Source organism: Nicotiana tabacum, chromosome 5 (assembly GCF_000715075.1).
Source record: "Nicotiana tabacum cultivar K326 chromosome 5, ASM71507v2, whole genome shotgun sequence".
Lineage (NCBI taxonomy): Eukaryota > Viridiplantae > Streptophyta > Magnoliopsida > Solanales > Solanaceae > Nicotiana > Nicotiana tabacum.
The window spans coordinates 147,736,439-147,756,285 of record NC_134084.1 but is presented as its reverse complement, the minus strand read 5'-3'; the positions used below and the strand labels follow the sequence as shown (position 1 = coordinate 147,756,285).

At 37.8% G+C, this 19,847-nt stretch overlaps 1 protein-coding gene across 1 annotated transcript; it reads left to right on the top strand.

Annotated features, from left to right (window-relative positions):
- The first annotated feature begins 7,058 nt into the window (after positions 1-7,058).
- Positions 7,059-7,517, top strand: LOC142181024 (uncharacterized). The gene has a single exon (XM_075253134.1). The coding sequence runs from the start codon at positions 7,059-7,061 to the stop codon at positions 7,515-7,517; it is 459 nt and encodes a 152-aa protein (XP_075109235.1).
- Positions 7,518-19,847: the final 12,330 nt, after the last annotated feature.

Here is a 19,847-nt window from a genome sequence, read left to right as displayed (position 1 = left end):
GAACGTACTGCTATAAAGATGGTTGTTGCTATTATAAGTAAAAAGTTATTATAGAAAGGTAAAATATAACTTAAAAATTAGTTCTAAGAAAAATATGACTTTTATAGTGAATGGTTATTATATAGGAATATTTTTTTTCCTCCTAAAAGGAGGATTTCATTGATAATTAGGAACGAAGATGCATAAGCTGATTAAGATAGTTAGCTAGAGATGCAATAAGGTAGCTGCATGAAGGTAAGAAAAGGGTGTTTGGGGGGGGGAGAGTGGTTCTTCAAAATACAGAAATATAGGATGGGGTGGGAGTGTGTTTCTACATTGGACTTTCCAAATTGATATATCAAAAAATTCCATTACTTCCTCTCATTGTGTTGTTAAATTGATGGATGTTGGGCTTCTTGTTCTTTGACTTGGACAGAAGCATGGATCTCTTGACTTGTAACTGCCACTGGATTGACAACCAATTCATGTGCTCACCAAAGAAGGACAATTCCTCCTACTTGACCCTGGGCTGCATCTTGGATTAAATCTTTGTAGTTGAACTCCATGAGCAGATCAATGTGATCAGCCATATTGGTTTCTGTGAGGCATAGGATGGAGGGGTTGTTACATGTGAGCAAAAACCTGAGATTCCAGTGGAATTCTTGATTGTGAGCTCCATGGAAATTCCATAACATTATCTTCGTTAGTCCTTTATGCTGCGGGAAGCTCTCTTCCGGATCCAATGATAGTTCAATGCAAGCAAGAAGGATCGTATAAGGCAGCTGGTAGTAAGTTGTCTTGTAGGGTGGGATCTTGAGCATGACATACCTCTCTTCCATTGAGGAGGGGTTTAGGCGTATGTTCAATGAGGGGTTTTTGAAGGTTCGAGGGGATGGAGATTAGGTATTTTTTGATGTATTTCCTAACATGGGGATCGTCAGAAAATTGTTCAAAATCGTGGATTCCATGAAGGTCTCCGGTAGGTCGTTGCCTTCTTCTGCTTGGTTTTCCTGTTGTGGTGAACGAGGTAGAGAGTTGATATTGTGGTTGATGATCGCATGTTGCTGCAATGGCTTCATTTGTGTTGATACTGGGAGTTGGTGGGGTATCACTGGTTGGTGAGGAGGAGTAGACCATGGCAAGAAACTATTTTGTGGAGGTGTAGTCTAGTGAGGAGGGTGGTGGGGTATCTGGGCTTTCCATTGTTAGAATTGGGTGAGGATTTCCTTCATTTTCCAAAGAGTGATATCTTGTTGATGAATTAGGTCTAGGACTTGATTTTTGATGTGTTTGGTTTGGTACTCCTTCTTGAATTGTGAAGTCCATCTCTTCTGAAGTTTCTAGTAGTAATATGACATGATATTGTAGTAGTTGTAGGTCTATTGGAGAGTGGTGGTGGGAGGGTGGTATTTGTTGTAGTGGGATAGGTGATGGTTGGTTCATTAGTGGATGGATTGGAGGAAATGGAGTCCATTGATGTGTATGAAGAGGTTGGTGGTGAATAATTATATCGGGTGGGGGAAGGTGGTGGTAGTGGTTGATATGGACATTGTTTATTTTTCTCCCGTGCCTTTGTTGATGGCAGTGACTCATGTGGATTTGTGTTCGACACATTGGAGGTGTTTGGTGAGGTATTGGCATGAACTTTGTATATTTGAGTTGAAGTGGAGTTAACAATTGATGGGGTAGTATTTGAAGGGATCGTTGGGGATGCAATGGATGTTATTTCATCAATTGATTGAGGGGGAGAACCATTTTTGTTGGTTGATGATCTAGTGTAAGATTCATTCAATGGATTACCGTGTATTTGTGGTATGTAGGTTCTGTGGAAAGAGTGTTGGGTGATGGTTCTTTAGGTAGTGATGATGATGGGGCAGTGGAGTGTGATAGGTGAGGTGGAGTGTGGGAAGTAAGATTGATGTTTTGGGTAAGAGAGGTATGGTAGAGTTTATAATTATTTGCATGGGCATTTTTTATTCATTTGTCTTATTTGTGCTCAGTGAGTATTAGTCATGCAAATGCATGTGTGGGACCGGTCTTATGTTGGAGGATTCATGATGATTTTCCCCTTTTAGTTGTTTCTTGTTGCTGTTTTATTTTGGAGGTATGTTCTTGGATAAAGTTTTACGAATAATAGGGTGAAAGGGAGGTGACTTAGGGTAATAATTTGTTTCTACTAGATTATCGGGGGCGTGGGTATTAGAAAATAATTGTAAGAGGTTGGTAATTTAGGGTAGTTTTGGTTAGAGTTGCCTGATTGTGGTATAGGTGGTATTGGGTGGGGTTGGGTGAATTTGGCCTTTGTATTGGTAGTATTGGGTGGGTCAAGGGTAGGGTTTTATTTTGATAGGTCAATTTGGTCTTGTAGGTTGGGGATATTGGCTATTTTTTAGTGTCATGGGGCCCGTTTGGGTTTATTGTGTCTTTGGGGGTGGTATTGGGAGGGTTTTGGTGGTTTCGGATCTTGATCATGGTTTGGGGTAATTGGTGATCTTTCATTTTGTTGTTGCCTTTATTTTTGCCATATGAGACTATATTCCATTGTGTTTATTGCTCATCTTTGTTAGTGGTTACATTTGAATTATTATGTGGTTGATTCGAGGTTGAAGGATTTGTAGAGGTCGGGCAGTAATGAAGGTTGTATCCTAGACAAATAGTTTCTTAATTGAGTGTGAGTCCCTAATAAAATTTCGGATGGAATAGTTTTGCCTAGTGGTGCTATGATGCAAAGTCTGGAATATCGGTCTCTTGATGTATGCTCTATGCATGCGTCTACTTTTATGAGTGTGCCAATGAAATTTTCGATTTTTTTTAGGATTTGTAAGTCATAGGATTCAATGGGTAGTTCCTGAAGACGGATCCACACATTACTATAATTTGTGTGTGATAGTATTGGGTTGAATTTGGATTCCCATTGGCATATGGAGAGGTATTGAGACCCTACGAACCATGGTTCATTATGATATATTTTGTTATAGTTATCTATTTTTTGAAATTTGATGAGGTAGAAATCATTCTTAAGATTAATTGAAGTGCTTCATCAAGTTGCCAGAGTGAGTTTAGTTTGATCTTAAGATTTGTATATGTAGGATATTTTTTACCTAATAGTTTAATAATAATGGCTTGTTGCCAAGGGCGGTATACCCTTAATTTGTCATCTGTGGATATGGGTGTGAAAAAGGGATGTTTGGTTAGGTTGGATTTTTCTTCTTCTAGGGATAATTTCTTCAAGAATTCTGCTTCTAGGGTGGGGTTGATTGGTGGAGGAGGAGGGGAGAGAGTATCATGGAAACTTACCTTGTTTGTGTTGGTTGTTGAGGTGTTGGTTTCCTCATCTATGTTCACAGCTTCCTTAGGTTTATTGGTGCTGCGATTTAGTTGATCCTTCTCTTGATCTAATAGCTCGTTTTCAGATGTTTCCTTCATGGATTGGTTCAACCACAGTTCTATCAGTTCCCTTTTTCTTTCATAGATACTTCAACCCTTCACTTGTCCTTGAACACTTGAACTAATGAAATTTTGGATAAAATATATATGAATGTTGTTATAAAGATGTCTGACTGTAATCACAAGTTTTGATATTTATTTGAGACCGTCCTTTCAATTTTTGAAAGAAATTAACGCAATATAAACCAAATATATGAACATGTTTCCTGGAATTCTAGCTAAAACCCTTATATGTAGAATTCAAAGCAAAATATTATAGAAAGATTGATTTGCCTCACCAGAAGAATGTGATATACAAATACTAAAGAGGAGTACGACTAAAGAAAATTCACTCAATTCACATTAATTTTTCTGTACTTGAAATAATATTGTGTGGAGGCAATAAAACGACACAAACAGTGTGCTTTATAAGTAGCAAGTTTTGCCACCAATTGTTTGAGACAATTCTTCCAATTATTGAAAGAAAGACAAAGACAACGAAAATTAAATGAGACTGCGCAATATTATTTGTTTTGTACAAGTTAAAGCACGATAAACGAAACATCTGACATGGTTCCCTCGAAACATAGAGTCCTTTGTATGTAGAAACAAAGTGAACTTTATACCGTGGGTTTGCCTCATTAAAACAAGTGTAGGAACATATATAGTACTACTAAATAAAACTTTTATGGCTTAGAGCAAACAGGAAGTCACACAATTCATTCACATTTTTTTGCACTTGAAAATGATGTTTGGCTGCAATACAAGGATGCCCCTATTTGCTACCTAAAACCAAATGTTGAATTAATTGAAAATGACGACGACAACGACAACAACAATATACTCAGTAAAATCTAATTAGTAAGGTCTGGGGAGAGTAGAGTGTATGCAGACCTTACCCCTACCCTCGAAAAGGGTAGTGAGGTTGTTTCCAGGAGACTCTCGGCTCAATAGGAGAGACAATAATATCAGAAAAGAAACAAAAGAAAAGGCATGTAATAACAAAAGATGCCAGAAAGAAAATAACAATAATGAATAAGTGAAAGGACAATAACACAAAACTATGCAAAACAACAATGCGAACACAACATAGACCGCTAACAAACCTAAATAAAACTCTATCAGACTACCCGGTACAAAGAGGGAAGAACTCTCGATTACCTCCTAGCCTACCACCCTAATGCTCGACCTCCACATGTTCCTATCAAGAGTCATGTCCTCGAAAATCTGAAGTCGTGCCATGTCCTGCCTGATCACCTCACCCCAATACTTATTAGGCCGCCCTCTACCTCTTCTTGTACCTGCCAAAGTCAACCACTCACACGTCCTAACCTATGCATCTAGGCTTCTCCTCCGCACGTGTCCGAACCATCTAAGCTACGTTTCCCGTATCTTGTCGTCCACGGGAGCCACGCCCACCCTCTCCCGAATATCTTCATTCCTAATCTTATCACACCTAGTGTGCCCACACATCCATCTCAACATCCTCATTTCTGCTACTTTCATCTTTTGGATATGTGAATTCTTGACTGGCCAACACTCAGATCCATACAACATGGCCGGTCTAACCATCGCTCTATAGAACTTACCTTTGAGTTTCGGTGGCATATTCTTGTCACACAGGACTCCAGACGCTAACCTCCATTTCATCCACCCCACCTCAATATGGTATGTAACATCCCCGTCAATCTCCCCATCTCCTTGGATAATTGAACCTAAGTACTTAAAACTTTTTCTCTTGAGGATGACCTATGAGTCAAGCATGACTTCCACATCCTCTTCCCCAGTCACGTCGCTTAACTTTCATTCCACATATTCCGTCTTAGTCCTTCTCAACTTGAAACTTTTTGACTCCAAGGCCTGCCTCCATACCTCCAGTCTCCCATTAACGCCGCCTCCCGTCTTATCAATCAGAACTATATCATCAGCGAACAACATACACCATGGCACCTCTCCTTCGATATGGTATGTCAGTGCGTTCATCGCCAGAACAAATAAAAACGGGCTGAGCGTAGATCCTTGGTGTAATCCCATAACCACCGAAAAAGGCTCTTAGTCACTCCCATAGTCCTAACCCGAGTCATAGATCCATCATACATATCCTTTATCGCCATAATGTAAGCCACTGGCACACCTTTCACCTCTATACACCTCCAAAGGACGTCCCTAGGGACCTTGTCATACGCCTTCTCTAGGTCAATAAACACCATATGCAAATCCCTCTTCCTATCCCTGTATAGTTCTACCAACCTCTTGATAAGGTGGATAGCTTCCGTAGTAGAACAACCCGGCATGAACCCAAACTGGTTTTTCGATATAGACACCGCCCTCCTTATCCTCCCTTCTACCACCCTCTTCCAAACTTTCATGATATGTTTTATATTGAATAACATCAGGGGGTGTAAGAATAAAGTTTATATACCAAACTTTCCCTCTCTAGAACATGAGCTCTCCTCTCAGCAGTAACTGATATAGCGAGGAAAGCAACATCTGGAGGATGAGGGAGTATTGTACAACTCAATACAACTGGAAGAGACCTAAAAAAAGTTCCACTGTCATCGGAGACAACGAAATTTCGAAATGTCAATGCAATTCAAGGTATAGCTCCATTAGATTTGGATAGAACAATGGCGTCAACGTCAACAATGGTGGAGAACACGCCTGCAACGAAATTATGGGCAAATCGAACGGAGGAAAAGGTAAGTGAATCAAAATTAATAGGAAAACAAAGCCATGCAAAAACACCAAAAATAGGGAAAATTGGAGTGGAATTATAGGGAAAGGTGAACACAGTGAAGGGTATAACCTTACCGGAAAGAGAGGGGAGCAATTGAGGGGAGATGTGAAAATTACAATGGAAGACATAAAAAATGAGATACTCTACTAGAGATTTGCAGTATTTATTGCGTCATAGGATCAAATCCACCACAAACTGTTATAGAGGGATACTTCAAAAGGGTATGGGGATTACTGGGGATAGGTAAAATAGCCCAGGTGAACAGAGGTGTGTTCACAATAAGATTCCACTCACTTGAGGACAAAAACAAGGCAGTGGAGGAAGGAATTAGAATGTTTGACAAAAAGCCAATGGTGGTTAAACCATGGAAGTAATCAAAACACTGATGTTGCAGTTACACAAATGAACAATAGGAACAATGGAATTAATGAAGGTGAGGAGCAGTCTACGGAGAGGCAGTTGGAGCCACAAGGAATTGGTAATAAATCAGGTAAGGCTGGGGGACCTAACTCCTACCTACCTAATGGATAGTATTAAGTTCTGAAACACCAGGGGCCTAAACGGGACAATCAAATAGAAGAAAGTGAATCTATTCCTTCAAAGACATTAGGTTGGACTGTTTGGGCTCTTGGAAACAGAGATTAAGAGAGCTAAGGTAAATAAAGCTGCTCTTAAGCTTTGCATAGGGTGGTCTTATACTACAAATCACTCTAAACATAATGCAGGAAGAATATGGATATTGTGGAGGCCTCAGGTCTTCATTATAAAAGTGAAAATGGTGACAGAACAACTCATTCATAATAGCATAACTCACAGTAGCACAGGAAAGAGGATTAATGTGACAACGGTGTATGGATTCAATGATCTAGCACTAAGGTCTGACATTTGGAGATAAATAAGGATGATAGCTAATCAAATGGTAGGGGCATGGGAAATTATGGGAGATTTCAACTTTGTACTCAGTCAAAAGGATAAAGTGGGTGGTAAGGTGACATATGCAGAAATAAAGGAGTTTAAGGAATGTATGGAACAATGTGGACTTCAAGAATTGAAATCATCGGGGTGTTTTTATACATGGAATAATAAACATGAAGAACAGGATAGGGTGCTAAGTAAAATTGACAAGGTAATCACCAACAATGACTGGGTGAATAAATTTCCAGCATATGAAGTTCACTATATGACAGCAAAAGTATATGATCACATCCCTACAATGATCAAATGGGAGGGAATAAGTTCACCTAAGATGAGAAGATTCAAATACTACAGCATGTGGAGCATGGACAACTCCTTTATGACAAGAGTGGAGGGAAGCTGGAGACAACCAATACATGGGACAAACATGTTTAGAGTGGTGGGAAAAAAACAGACTTAAAAAAGTATTGATAAAGTTAAATAAAGACAAGTTTGAAGAGTAGAGAAACAGGAATATGAAAGCATGGAGAAGCTGGTAGAATGCTAAGAGAAAATACAGAAAGACCCTAGGAATGAAATGTTTGGCAAAGAGGAGAAGGAATTGACAAAGCAATACATATACTAGAAGGAAGCGAAATTAAACTACTTGCACCAAAAGAGTAAAGTACAATGGCTTAAATATGTAGACATGAACACAAGTTATTTCCACTAAGTGATCAAGTCAAAGAGAGCAGCAAGCAGAATATTCACAATCCATAACATGCAAGGAGAAACAGTTCAATCAATAGATGCAGTAGTTGATGTTTTCAAGGAATTCTATACAAGTTTACTGGGTACTAACAAGTAGAACAGAAATCATGTGGCAAGCTACATAGTCAAAGAAGGACAAATTATCTCAGAAGAATAAAGGAACCAGCTGATAAGAGAGTTTTCACAAAAGGAAGTTAAAGAAGTACTATGGGATATAGAAGGGACAAAGGCAGCAAGACATGATGGGTATGGTAGTCAATTTTTCAAGGATAGCTGGAATATTGTAGGGGAGGATATCGCTACAGCTGTGCTGGAATTCTTCCAATTTGGGAAAATGCTCAAAGCTTTTAATAGTACAGTGATCACCCTTATACCAAAAACTTCTCATGCTGCAACAATTAAAGATTATAAACCTATAGCATGTTGTAATATGGTGTACAAGATAATCTCAAAGATGCTGTGTAACAGAATGAAAGTGGTGCTGCTAGACATCATATCACAAAACCAAAGTGCCTTTGTGGCAGAGAGAACAATAGTGCAGAACATACTGATTTGTCAAGATTTGGTCAGACTATATAATATGAAACAAACTACTAAAAGATGCTTGATCAAGGTGGATTTGAAAATAACATATGATTATATTGAATGAAAATTTGTGGAGGAAATGATGCATGCACTAAACTTCCCTGGACTATTCATAAAGTAGATTATGGCATGTATCACAACAATCAGCTACAACATAAATTTGAATGGAGAATGTTATGGCAAAATAAATGGGAAAAGAGGACTAAGATAGGGGGATCCAATCTCCCCCTTACTGTTTATGGTTTGTACGAAATATTTTATGCGAATAATGGGGCACGTGGATAAGCATAAAGAGTTTACTTATCTTACAATAGGCAAAGGATTGAAGCTGACACACCTTTGTTTTGCGGATGATATGATACTATTCAGCAAAGGAGATTATGCATCAGTAATGCTCATGATAAGGGGTCTCAAGTCATTCTCAAATACATTTCGTATGACAGTTAATGCAAATAAATCGAATATATTTTGTGCAAATATGAATGGAAGAGAGATATAAGACATATGTGAGATGACATGATATAAGAAAGGTAAACTACCATTTAAGTACCTTGGAGTGCCTATATCCGCAAAGAATCTAAGTGCGGTAGATTGTGAAATATTGATAGAAAAGATACTGTCGTGCCCCCTTTTTCTCACGAAATCGGGTTTCGACATTTTGACAACTCATTTTGAGAAAGCAGGGAAAAGGAATTGGTTGATAGAGTCGCCACCTAACGGATTAAGGCGTGTTAAGGCACCTATAGAAAATGACTCAAGTTACACTAGTTTGCATCACCAGAAATCGAGTAAGGGCTCAAATTACCTTGAGGATAATGTGTTAGGCACCCCTCGAGGTCCACAACGGTAGGTCCCGACCGAACTTAAATTATGCAAATTAATCTAAGGAAGCGAATAAACTATTTAATAAGGATGAGGGGTCCTAAATTTTTCAGCCTATAGGATCACCCTGTGCAACATAAATAATACTTCGTAACTCTTCCAAGACGGGGTGTTACTCATATTTTCCAGCGGGCGTAGACTATCATATTCTACTACCCAATTACTATCTTTGAGATTTTACCTAAAGTGCTCTAGTTGATTCTAACTTGTGTCCTATGCGTGCATTACCTGTCCCTTACCTAAGGTCTTGGAGGCATTGAGACCTCTATTTGGGAAGGTCCTAGACTAGGCCTAAGGTTCTCAAAAATATAAAATACTAGGTGACAAGCAAAACAATTAGGACTTTCCAAATAAAGACAGATATGAGCTCACATTAACCTCCGCATGTAAACAGCAAATGCACGCAATTGATTTAGTAGGCTTTATTAATATTGGAGTCCTATGGGCAGGATATCTATGTGATGAACAGGCGAGCAGTAGCATGCAGAGTCAGTTCTTAATGCAAGTGTTAGGGCCTACATATATTTGCCTACTGATTTTAATTCAATACAATATCTAGGCATTTCATGCGTTAATGAATAATAGTAAATTACGATCATAAGTTCGAAATTATTGTTCAATTCTATGGGCATGTTATCTAAGTGATTGACGGTGATAATCACATTCCGAATCAGTTAATAGAATCCTATAGGCATGACTTCTACGAGAGTGATGATTATTACCCTATAGGCATGATTTTTAGGTTTGAACTGGTTTTAATCCTATAGACATGATTTCTATCATTGTACTGATTTTAATCCTATAAGCATGATTCTAGCATTGAGCTAATTTTAATCCTATAGGTATGATTTCTAGAATTGAGTAGTATATGAGCAGGAATTTATATACATTGAGCCAAAAAACAATTAAGCCAAATATTAATCATATAGGCATGATTGCTAACACACGTTTGTTGGACATATTGATACACCTAAAAATATGATTCTCAACAAATCATAACGTCAATCCTATAGGAAGGATCTCTAGTATGTAAACATAACATGGGACTTATAAGCATGATATGAAACAACACAAATAAAAATAAGAACCCCTTCCCAATTTTACTAATCCCCCAAAATTGTTATTACAACAATTATTATAGACTAGAGTTAATGAATGAATTACAAAAGGTAAGTAAAACTATAGAGAGCCTACAACATGCCCAAATATAACTGGGCAACCCAAGCCTTCAAACCATAGCAGATCTAAGGCTCACTTTCACAGATACAGAACAATCATACACATAATCTAGATCTCTAGTGTGTCAAAGTTTCCAAGGGCTTCAAAGACTTAGGGCAATGCTCACACTAGAGGACCAAATGTTTAGAAATAGTCAAAGGAGGTTAGAAACCCAACCCCAATGTGTCAGTGTTCATAAGAGTCTTACATGGACCCTGAGTAGTGCTCACACAAGGGAGGTGAAGGATGGAACCTAAAGGACCTAAGAATAGGTGTTTAAAAGTAGCAGCATATGAAAGGAGACAATGGTAAAGGACACATTTTAAAACATGTTTGATTTTAGAAGAGCCATCATGACAGAGCTTAAAACACATAATATAGGCAAAATTGCATTAAAAAGACAAATTGGCAAGATTTGCAAAGTTGTTCATGCACAATATCTAATGAGTTAAAGTCTGAAAGGCCTAATTAGGCTAGATGTACATGCTAACATTTTATGACAGTTTTGTTCAATCACAGAAATATTTAGACAATGTGTTAAGGCAAACAGTCAAATAATCACATGAATCCAAATGGATGCAAAACATAATAGAAGGTAGTTATCAAGGCACATGATTGATAGAGAAAGGTTTAGTAACAATACAAGTTCGTGAAGACTCATGACTGATTAACTGATGAGCATACTAGTATTATCCTAAGGATGTTAAGTTTAGGACAATTTCAGAACTAGCAAAACAGCAAGAATGAAACAAGTTAGAAGGTATTAAGCTAACCTCTAAGAGGATTCATATTATTCAAAAATAACCAATCTTAGAACTGACAGTATCAATTATAGGACCAAAAGGAAATCATAGGAACATAAAAGCGGTAGAATTATGCTCAGAATGGTCTTTTAAACATGCTGGATCATAAACACAGTTCATAGATACATAGAAATGAGATGACAAAAGGATAGTCACTCACCAATTAGGCAAGAAAACAAGAAATACACCACAATAGTCGAGAGCCCAGAATATTTTGCCTTGGCTTTTAGCCCGCCAAAACCAGAAGTAAAACGAGATATCAAAGAGAATTTAGAGCCAAAAACTTTAAGTTTTTTTAGTGAGAGTATATTGATTCTCGTCTCTCTTAAAGGGGAAAGGAGAGAGGTTTATATAGCATTAGACTAGGGTACATAAACATGGAAATAATCAATCAACACATTATTAAGGCAAGTAAAAAATAACAGTGCATAGACGCGTATAACAGTAATCAAACAAGTCTGGGAATCAAAGATTCCCAGGTAATAATTAAGGCAAGAACAGATAGACAGAATCAGTAAGAAAAATGACATAAGAATCGAAACCCTAATTTTTAGAGTAAGTAAAATCTGTCAGAATAATCAAAGGAAGATAACATGCATATAGACAGCTATAAGAAAATATTGAACAAAAATAAGAATCATAACAGATCTAAGTCCTAATTTTATGGAAAATAAGCTGGTCATCAAATTCACAAAAATCGCAATAGAATGCATATAGACGGATATAAAGGAACATTAAAGGAGATACTAAAAAATGGAACTAGGACAGATCTTAAAAGATCTGAGCCCTAATTTTAGGGCAAGTAAAACTAGTACGAAAACCACAGAAGATTGCACATAGATAGGTACACAGAATATTTAAGAAGATATTCAACCATAAATGGAACTAGAACAGATCTTAAAGGTCAGAGCCCTAATTTTAGGGAAAATAAATTAGGCAAAACTTTTAACGAAAAAATCGCAAAGAAAAATAGACATGCGGAGATATAAATGAGATTTTAACAAAAATAAGGACAAATATTAAACAGATCTTAAAAGATCTAAACCCTAAATTTAGGGTAAATACAGAATCAAAAGAATCTCAGAGATTTGTACCCAAAGAGGTGAAAAATGAACATAGAAGAGAAAGGGAGGAGAGTTCAAACCAGATTTGGTCCGAAAAATGGGAAAATCAGCTTGCCATATTAGGCAACCCACTAGGTTATACCTTAATCAAGTAGTCAGTAGCGAAATAAGATCAATAAGGTAAAGAAATCCCGGATTGATTCCATATCTGGTTGGAATCGAAAGAGATTAGGAGTAATGGCGTTAGGGTTTCAGAAGAGAAGGAGAGGAGACAGTTTGAGGGTGGCGGCTTGGAAGGAATGTGGAGTTAGGGTTAGGGTAGGTAAATAAAATAGGGTGCGATGAATGTGGGTCGTTGATCTTAAGAGATCAATAGCCAGGATGGAAGGAAGGGTTTTGGATCGGGTATAAAACGGGTATTGGGATAGGGGATTATTTGGTTTGGGCTAGGGCCGACATGGCTAGGATTTTGAGTAGTTGGGCTGGGGTAATTGGGTTAGGTCTAAAAAATGATTAAGGAAAAGAAGCTATTATTTAAATACCCAATTAAATTAATAAAATAATTCATAAAAATGATAAATAAAATAGTAAGAATATTATTTGTGCATAAAAATAGTTAATAGCAATTATTTATTACTATAAAAGCATAAAAAATTATTTTTTTGCATAAATAATGTAATCATAAGCATATAAGGGCTATTATTGCAAAATATACAATTTTAGCCTAAAGATGCAAATATAATTATAATAAATGCATAAAAACTATTTAAGGCTTAATATGGATATAAATGATGAATTTAGATGATTTAATCATCATAAAAATAATTTGTGATGCAATTAATGATTATTTATATAATAAAATATGGGAATAAATTGATTAAAAATATTTAAAAATTATGGAAAAATTTTAAAAAATACTTGATGATGCTCATGCACTATTTTGAAAGTATATATACATATTCAAAATATATGAGGGACAATATGGGTATCAACAATTTCCCCTCTTTACCCGGAAATAATGAAAGAATTGTCGGGTAAAGAAATGATGACTGATTTTGACTGAATGGGGTGATTTAAAAAATGGAGGCCGAACTCTGGTTTTTGAATTGCTTACATATCCCCGGTATTATAGGAATCAGGTCGTGTGTAGTTTTGAATCCAACAGTGAACAAAACTGATGGCGTTGTTATAAGAATGGTCGCGTGTTTCGGAAAAGGGTTCTTTTTGAGTAGGATAGTATCGTATGAATTTGTGCGAAGTCACGAATGTGAATTTTAGATGTTATGGACGTATCACAGGGCAGATATCTGAACAGTTAAAAGCAAGTAATTGATGAGAGTCAGTTACGTTTGAAATAATGACAGTGTGTGAATGATTAGAGCGAAAACCAGAGCAAAGGTTGCTCCTGTTTGAAGAATGGTTACTTCCTGGATTACCTGAAAAACTTAAAACATGATACATGCAAGTATATATGTATAATCGCGAGGATTTATACATGATGAAAATTCTCTTTGGACCATGAAGGTTGTCTTTGGAGGGTGAGGATGATGTCCTTAGATCATGACGTCCTGGGCCATGAATCGTGAGATAAGGGATTCACAGGCCATGAAATGATGTTCTTGGGCCATGAGAATGGTGCCTCTAAACCATTACGCCTTTGAATAATGATGTGCAATATTGAGATATCTTCAGGCCATGACATGGTGTCTTCAGGCTATGAGGATGACGACTTTTGTGACGACACGACCCGTCGTCACGTGAGTTACCGCCCCGTTTCCCCCATTTATGCTTCTTCATGTTTCGTTGTCGGTATTCGGTGTGTTAGAGTTAAATCGGATTGGTTTTGATAGGAAATAAGACACTTAGCCTCTTTAAGGAAGGCTTATTTTGGAAATGTCAATAGGGTGTTGACTTTTGAGTTAGAGGGCTCGGATGTGATTTCCGGTGATTTGGTTAGCTTCGGGGGATGATATGTGGCTTAGGAGTGTGATTAGAATTGATTTTGGAGGTCCGGAGTAGAATTAGGCTTGAATTGGCGAAGTTAGTATTTTGGCGATTTCTGGTTGATAGGTATGATTTAGATCCGAGAGTTGCAGTGGCTTTATTAGGTGATTTTGGATGTTTGTGCAAAATTTCAGATCATTCGGAGGTGTTTTGGTCGGTTTTTTGATCAAATGCGTGTTTTAGAAGTTTTAAAAGAACTTAGGCTTGAATTCGATGTAATTCGATGATTTTATTGTTAGTTGAGGTGTTTTGATGATTGGAGCAAGTTTGGATGATGTTATAAGATATGTTGGTGCATTTGATTAAGGTCCTGGGGGCCTCGGGGCGATTTCGGATGGTTAACGGAAAGTTTGGAGTTGTAAAATGCAGCAGAAAAATTGCAGAGTATTTTTGTTCTATGCGATCGCAGAGGGTGTCATGCAATCGCATAGAAGGAATTCGAGGGGCTGTTTGGTTGTGATATGCGATCACGGTGGAAGGCATGCGATCGCACAGGGTAGAGACCTTGTTCTATGCGATCGCAGGGAGGCCTATGCGATCGCATAGGGCTAAATCTGGGGGTAGGATATTTGTGATATGTGATCGCATGGGCTCTAATGTGATCGCATAGAAGGAGCTACAGTGATCTGGGCAGAATGTTAAAACATTTCATCCGCGAACCCAACCCATTTTTCCTCCATTTTTGAGCAACCTTGAGAGCTTTTGAACGGGAATTGAAGGGGTTTTGACGGGGAGTGATTGGAGGTAAGTCCTATGAATTAAATACATGATTATATTGTGAAATCATCTTCGAAATTCATGAAAATATAGCCAAATTGTAAGAAATTAGGGCTTGAAATTGAAATTCTAATTTGGGATTTGAGGGGCCATTTGTGGTCCGATTTGAGAGACTTTTGTATGTATAGACTCGTGGCAAGATAAGGAACCCGATGACGTAAAAATTTCTGAGTTTTGTGACGCGGGCCCAGGGCTCGGGTTTTTGCCAACTTCGTGATTCTTGATATTTTTCGATTGTTTTCGATTGGGTATTGTTCCCTTAATATATTGTGATGTATTCGCTCTGATTTTGGTTAGATTCGACGCGCATAGAGGCCGATTTGAGGGGCAAAGGCATCGCGAGCTAGAAGATTAGCCAGTTCGAGATGAGTAATGGTTGTAAATGATGTCCTGAGGGTTTGAAACCCCGGATTTGCACATTGTAGTGCTATATTGAGGCAAGATACGCGCTGGATGATGAGCGTAGGGTTTTTCACCACTGAGGATTGTGACTTGGTCCATCCCGATTGATGATTTTACCGAATATTTGACTGAAATTCATTTGCTATCACCATGATTTGGGCTGATTGCCATATTTGGGTTTCATGCCGATTATTTGAACCCTTCGGGGATTTTTATCACTGTTTCCTTACTACTTGACTTATTATTTGAACTCAACCCTGTTGATATCTACTGTTTTACAAACTCAGCCCCTTTTACTCAGATTTGAAACTTTAATGATATTTCTACATCATGTTTTGGGCTGAAAACTACTGTTTTACTAATGCCCAAGGGCTTGTGATGATTTTTGGACTGAGTGAGGTCGAGGGCCATATGTGAGGATATGCTGAGTGAATAAGGCCGAGGGCTTGAGATACATTATATGCCACGAGGTGGCTCGAGTGATGTGAGGCCGAGTGCCGAGTGATGATGCCACGAGGTGGCTTGATATAGCGCTTGGGCCGTAAGGGGTCCCTCCGAAGTCTGCACACCCCCAACGAGCGCGGGTACCCATTATGCTGAGCGATTGATACTATGCCCGAGGGGCTGATATGAGTGATTGTGAGGTAGCCCGCGGGGCTGATACTGTTCTGAGTGATTGATACTGAGCCCGAGGGGCTGATACTGTACTGAGAGTGAGCCCGAGGGGCTGATACTATGCTGAGCGATTGATACCGTGCCCGAGAGGCAGATTTCTACTTGTTATTTAACTGTTAATTTACCGGTTTTACTTGTTTTAAAAGGAATATCATTTGATTTCTTCACTGACTTACCGCTTTAAGTGATTTTTACTGCTTGATATGGAATTTCTCTGTGCCTTTACGTGTTTTCATACTTTCAGGCATTATTTATAGTTATTACTCACTGAGTCGGAGTACTCACTGTTGCACCTCCTTTTTGCCCGCGCCGCCGCAAAGGCGCAGAGGGAGTTTTTCCAATTAAAGGACAATCGAAACGGGATTTATTATTTAATTCAGAGTCGCCACTTAGGAGATTTATGCTATCCCAAGTCAACGGTTGAATCCCGAATCGAGGAAAAGATTGACTCTGTATTACAGTCCGCGAACCAGAAATCCGGATAAGGAATTATGTTAACCCGGGAGAAGGTGTTAGGCATTCCCGAGTTCCGTAGTTCTAGCACGGTCGCTCAACTGTCATATTCGGCTTAATTATCTGATTTTTATACAATTATGAACCTATGTGCAAATTTTAACTTTTAACCGCTTTTATTATTATCATTATTATTTTAACAGAGAATTGCAACATTGTGAAAACGTATCTCGAACCACATCACATCAATGTACCCGTGGTTATCGACACATTTCGACTCCGTTGAGATTTGGATTTGGGTCACATAAATGTGCACCCGAGTTTAAGAAAGTAAATTATTAAAGGCACACCTAAAGTGACTAGCGTATTATCATTTCGGGGAAGGCCATGAACTTTTTCTATACGGCCCATCCTGAAGTCTAAGGAATTTCACAAACACTTATAGAGGGCCCCGCAGCTTATGTATTTTATTTGTCGAGGCTCGTCTCATTCATTATTCAAAAAAAAAGAATTGCAACGTCATGGAAATTCATCTCGAACCACGTCACAATCAATGTACCCGTGATTATCGACATATTTCGACTTCGTTGACATTTGGATTTGGGTCACATAAATGTGCCCCCGAGTTTAAGAAAGTAAATTATTAAAAGCGCATCTAGAATGACTAGCGCATTATTATCTTTGGGGAGGGCCGTGAAATTCGCTAAACGGCCCGTCCCTAAATCTAAGTATTTTTAAAACAAATATTTATTGAGGGCCCCGCAAATTTGCATTTTTTATTCGGTGAGGCTCATCTCATTTTATTTAAAAGCCAATCCTAAAGAGACTATAATTTTCTACCTTTATTGTCTCTACAGATAAAAGAAAGGTCCTAATTAATTAGCATTATTAATAAACCCTCATTGGAAGTATTACATCACAATATCGAATAAAAAGCTTTAGTGAGCACACTAAGATCTTCAGCGGGTTGGGTTTCAAAGGCAGCCCAAAGGAAGGAAAAATTGTCAACTTTAAGAAAGGGGAGGGCTGACTGAAGTTGGGCCTTAAATAGAGTCAGGCCCAAGTCCGATTGGAGCAGAAGTAGTCACGTTTAGGCCCTCAATTGAGCCCTGATATCCCACTGATTTTATTTGAGTCTTGCCCTAATGATTTTATTCACAACGGCCTAATTATTGGCAAACAAATAATCAATTCTAAATTCAAATTAACATGCCAACTTTCGAGTTCAATTATCCTACGCCTAGTCACCTGAATTGTGTAGGGTTGACCAACCATGCTGAACTCGTACTCCTAAAATGCATATCAATTTCAGATCGCTACATCCTAAGGAGTTCTTTGTATGTGACTTATATCCACAAATGAACTATCTAATGCATTTTAAAAAAACAAAGAATTGCCTGATTTTACACTAGTAGCAGCATGTAATCCATTTTAAAATCAAGTTCCAATCAGTAACTTACTTATCAGATCTGAATCTACTTAACACTACAGCCGATATTTTCTGCTAATTACTCATAATAGTTTGAATTTCCAGTTGTGAATACAAATGAAAATCATAGATCTTAATAGCAGCTTCCTGTTCTAGCTATTTTTAATTTTAAAAAGTTAAACTACACAAAAGCAAACTAAACTATACTTAGGCTAATGAATAATCATAGTCCAATAATCCAAATAGTCCAGTTTTAGTTACAAATAAAAAAATCTAGTGAAAGTCTAAGGCATACATGGACCACGAAAATTCTACTGGAATTTTATACTACATGGATCACGAAAGACATATCAACAGAGATTCATTCAGCATTTTTACTTCATGTCCACAAACTCAAGGTTATAGGATATGTACCTGGATTGGAAAAATAGAACAAAAGAAAGAAGAGCAGTCAGCAGCAACACAGTAGTAATACGAGCAGCAATACAAATAGCAATCCACCAACAGCCTAGTAACATATGCAGCAAACCCAGGTGGATTTGAAACCAGTTAAAACCAGAACGCACAAACTTAAACGGCTCAAACGACCTCAGAAATGAAATCAGAAAAACACACTACTGCAAAACTACTCCCAAACTCATCTTAAGCTATCTCAAAACCTATTTGTATTCAAACTTTGAACTCTTTTCTCTCTCTTTTCATATTGCTTTTCTCTTCTAAGGTCTGCCCCAAAAGAAAAACCAGACCAGGCTCAAAAGCTTGAAAAAGAACTGATTTTCTGCTCCAAAAACCAGCCCCCTATACTATGTCAAAAAAAAAAACCTCCATAATCTGTCCTCAGTGCTTTTATTTATACCACCAAAAACTGACCCCCTTCACGGCCCTCTTGAAACACTTAAACTAATACCTCCACCATCTTTTTGCCCATGATATTCTCTTACAGCCCATTATCAAGTGTCTTGTGTCCAAAGGCATGAGCAGCTTATAATATTCAATTAATACCCCATACTATTATGTTTCCCAAGGCAATACTACTAGACAAAGTATTAGTTTAATGGTCAATTAAGTACCCTTACGGTCAGACCACTAACACTAAACATTTCAAGCCTTTTAAAACCCCAAACTACCTCTGAAAACTCCTTTGATTTACTGCCATGCCCTAAGCTTCATCGGTCTGTTTTCTAAGTTACACACCTAATAACTGATTTTTAACTGATCACTAAAGTACTACATCTATAACCAATTCACAATCAAATTCAAACAATGATTCAATCAGAATTGAAGCAATATGAATCAAATTATTATCAGTTTATTCAATCAGAATTGAAGCATGTAAAACTAATCGACGACACTTATTCAATCGACTACACGAATTACAACACATACAATCAATAAAAAATAAGAATCGAACAGGCACACAGGTGATTCGAATCGTATTGATAGAAACAGGGATTCATAATAAAACTTAACTAATCGACGACACTCATTCAAATCGATTATATAGTTTTATCATATTCATTGACCATGACCAGAAAAAGTTCGACCAAATAAAGGGTCATTTAAGAAGGACAGAATCAATCGACAAAAGAAATGAAAAGTCAATAAAACTAAACTAAACAAATAAAAAGATATAAACACATACAAAATGGAACCAACAGGATAGGAAAAATACCTCAAGAACTCGGATACTAGACGATCCTGACTTGGACTCTGACTCGGACCTTTTTTGAGGTCGAACGAACCTTAAT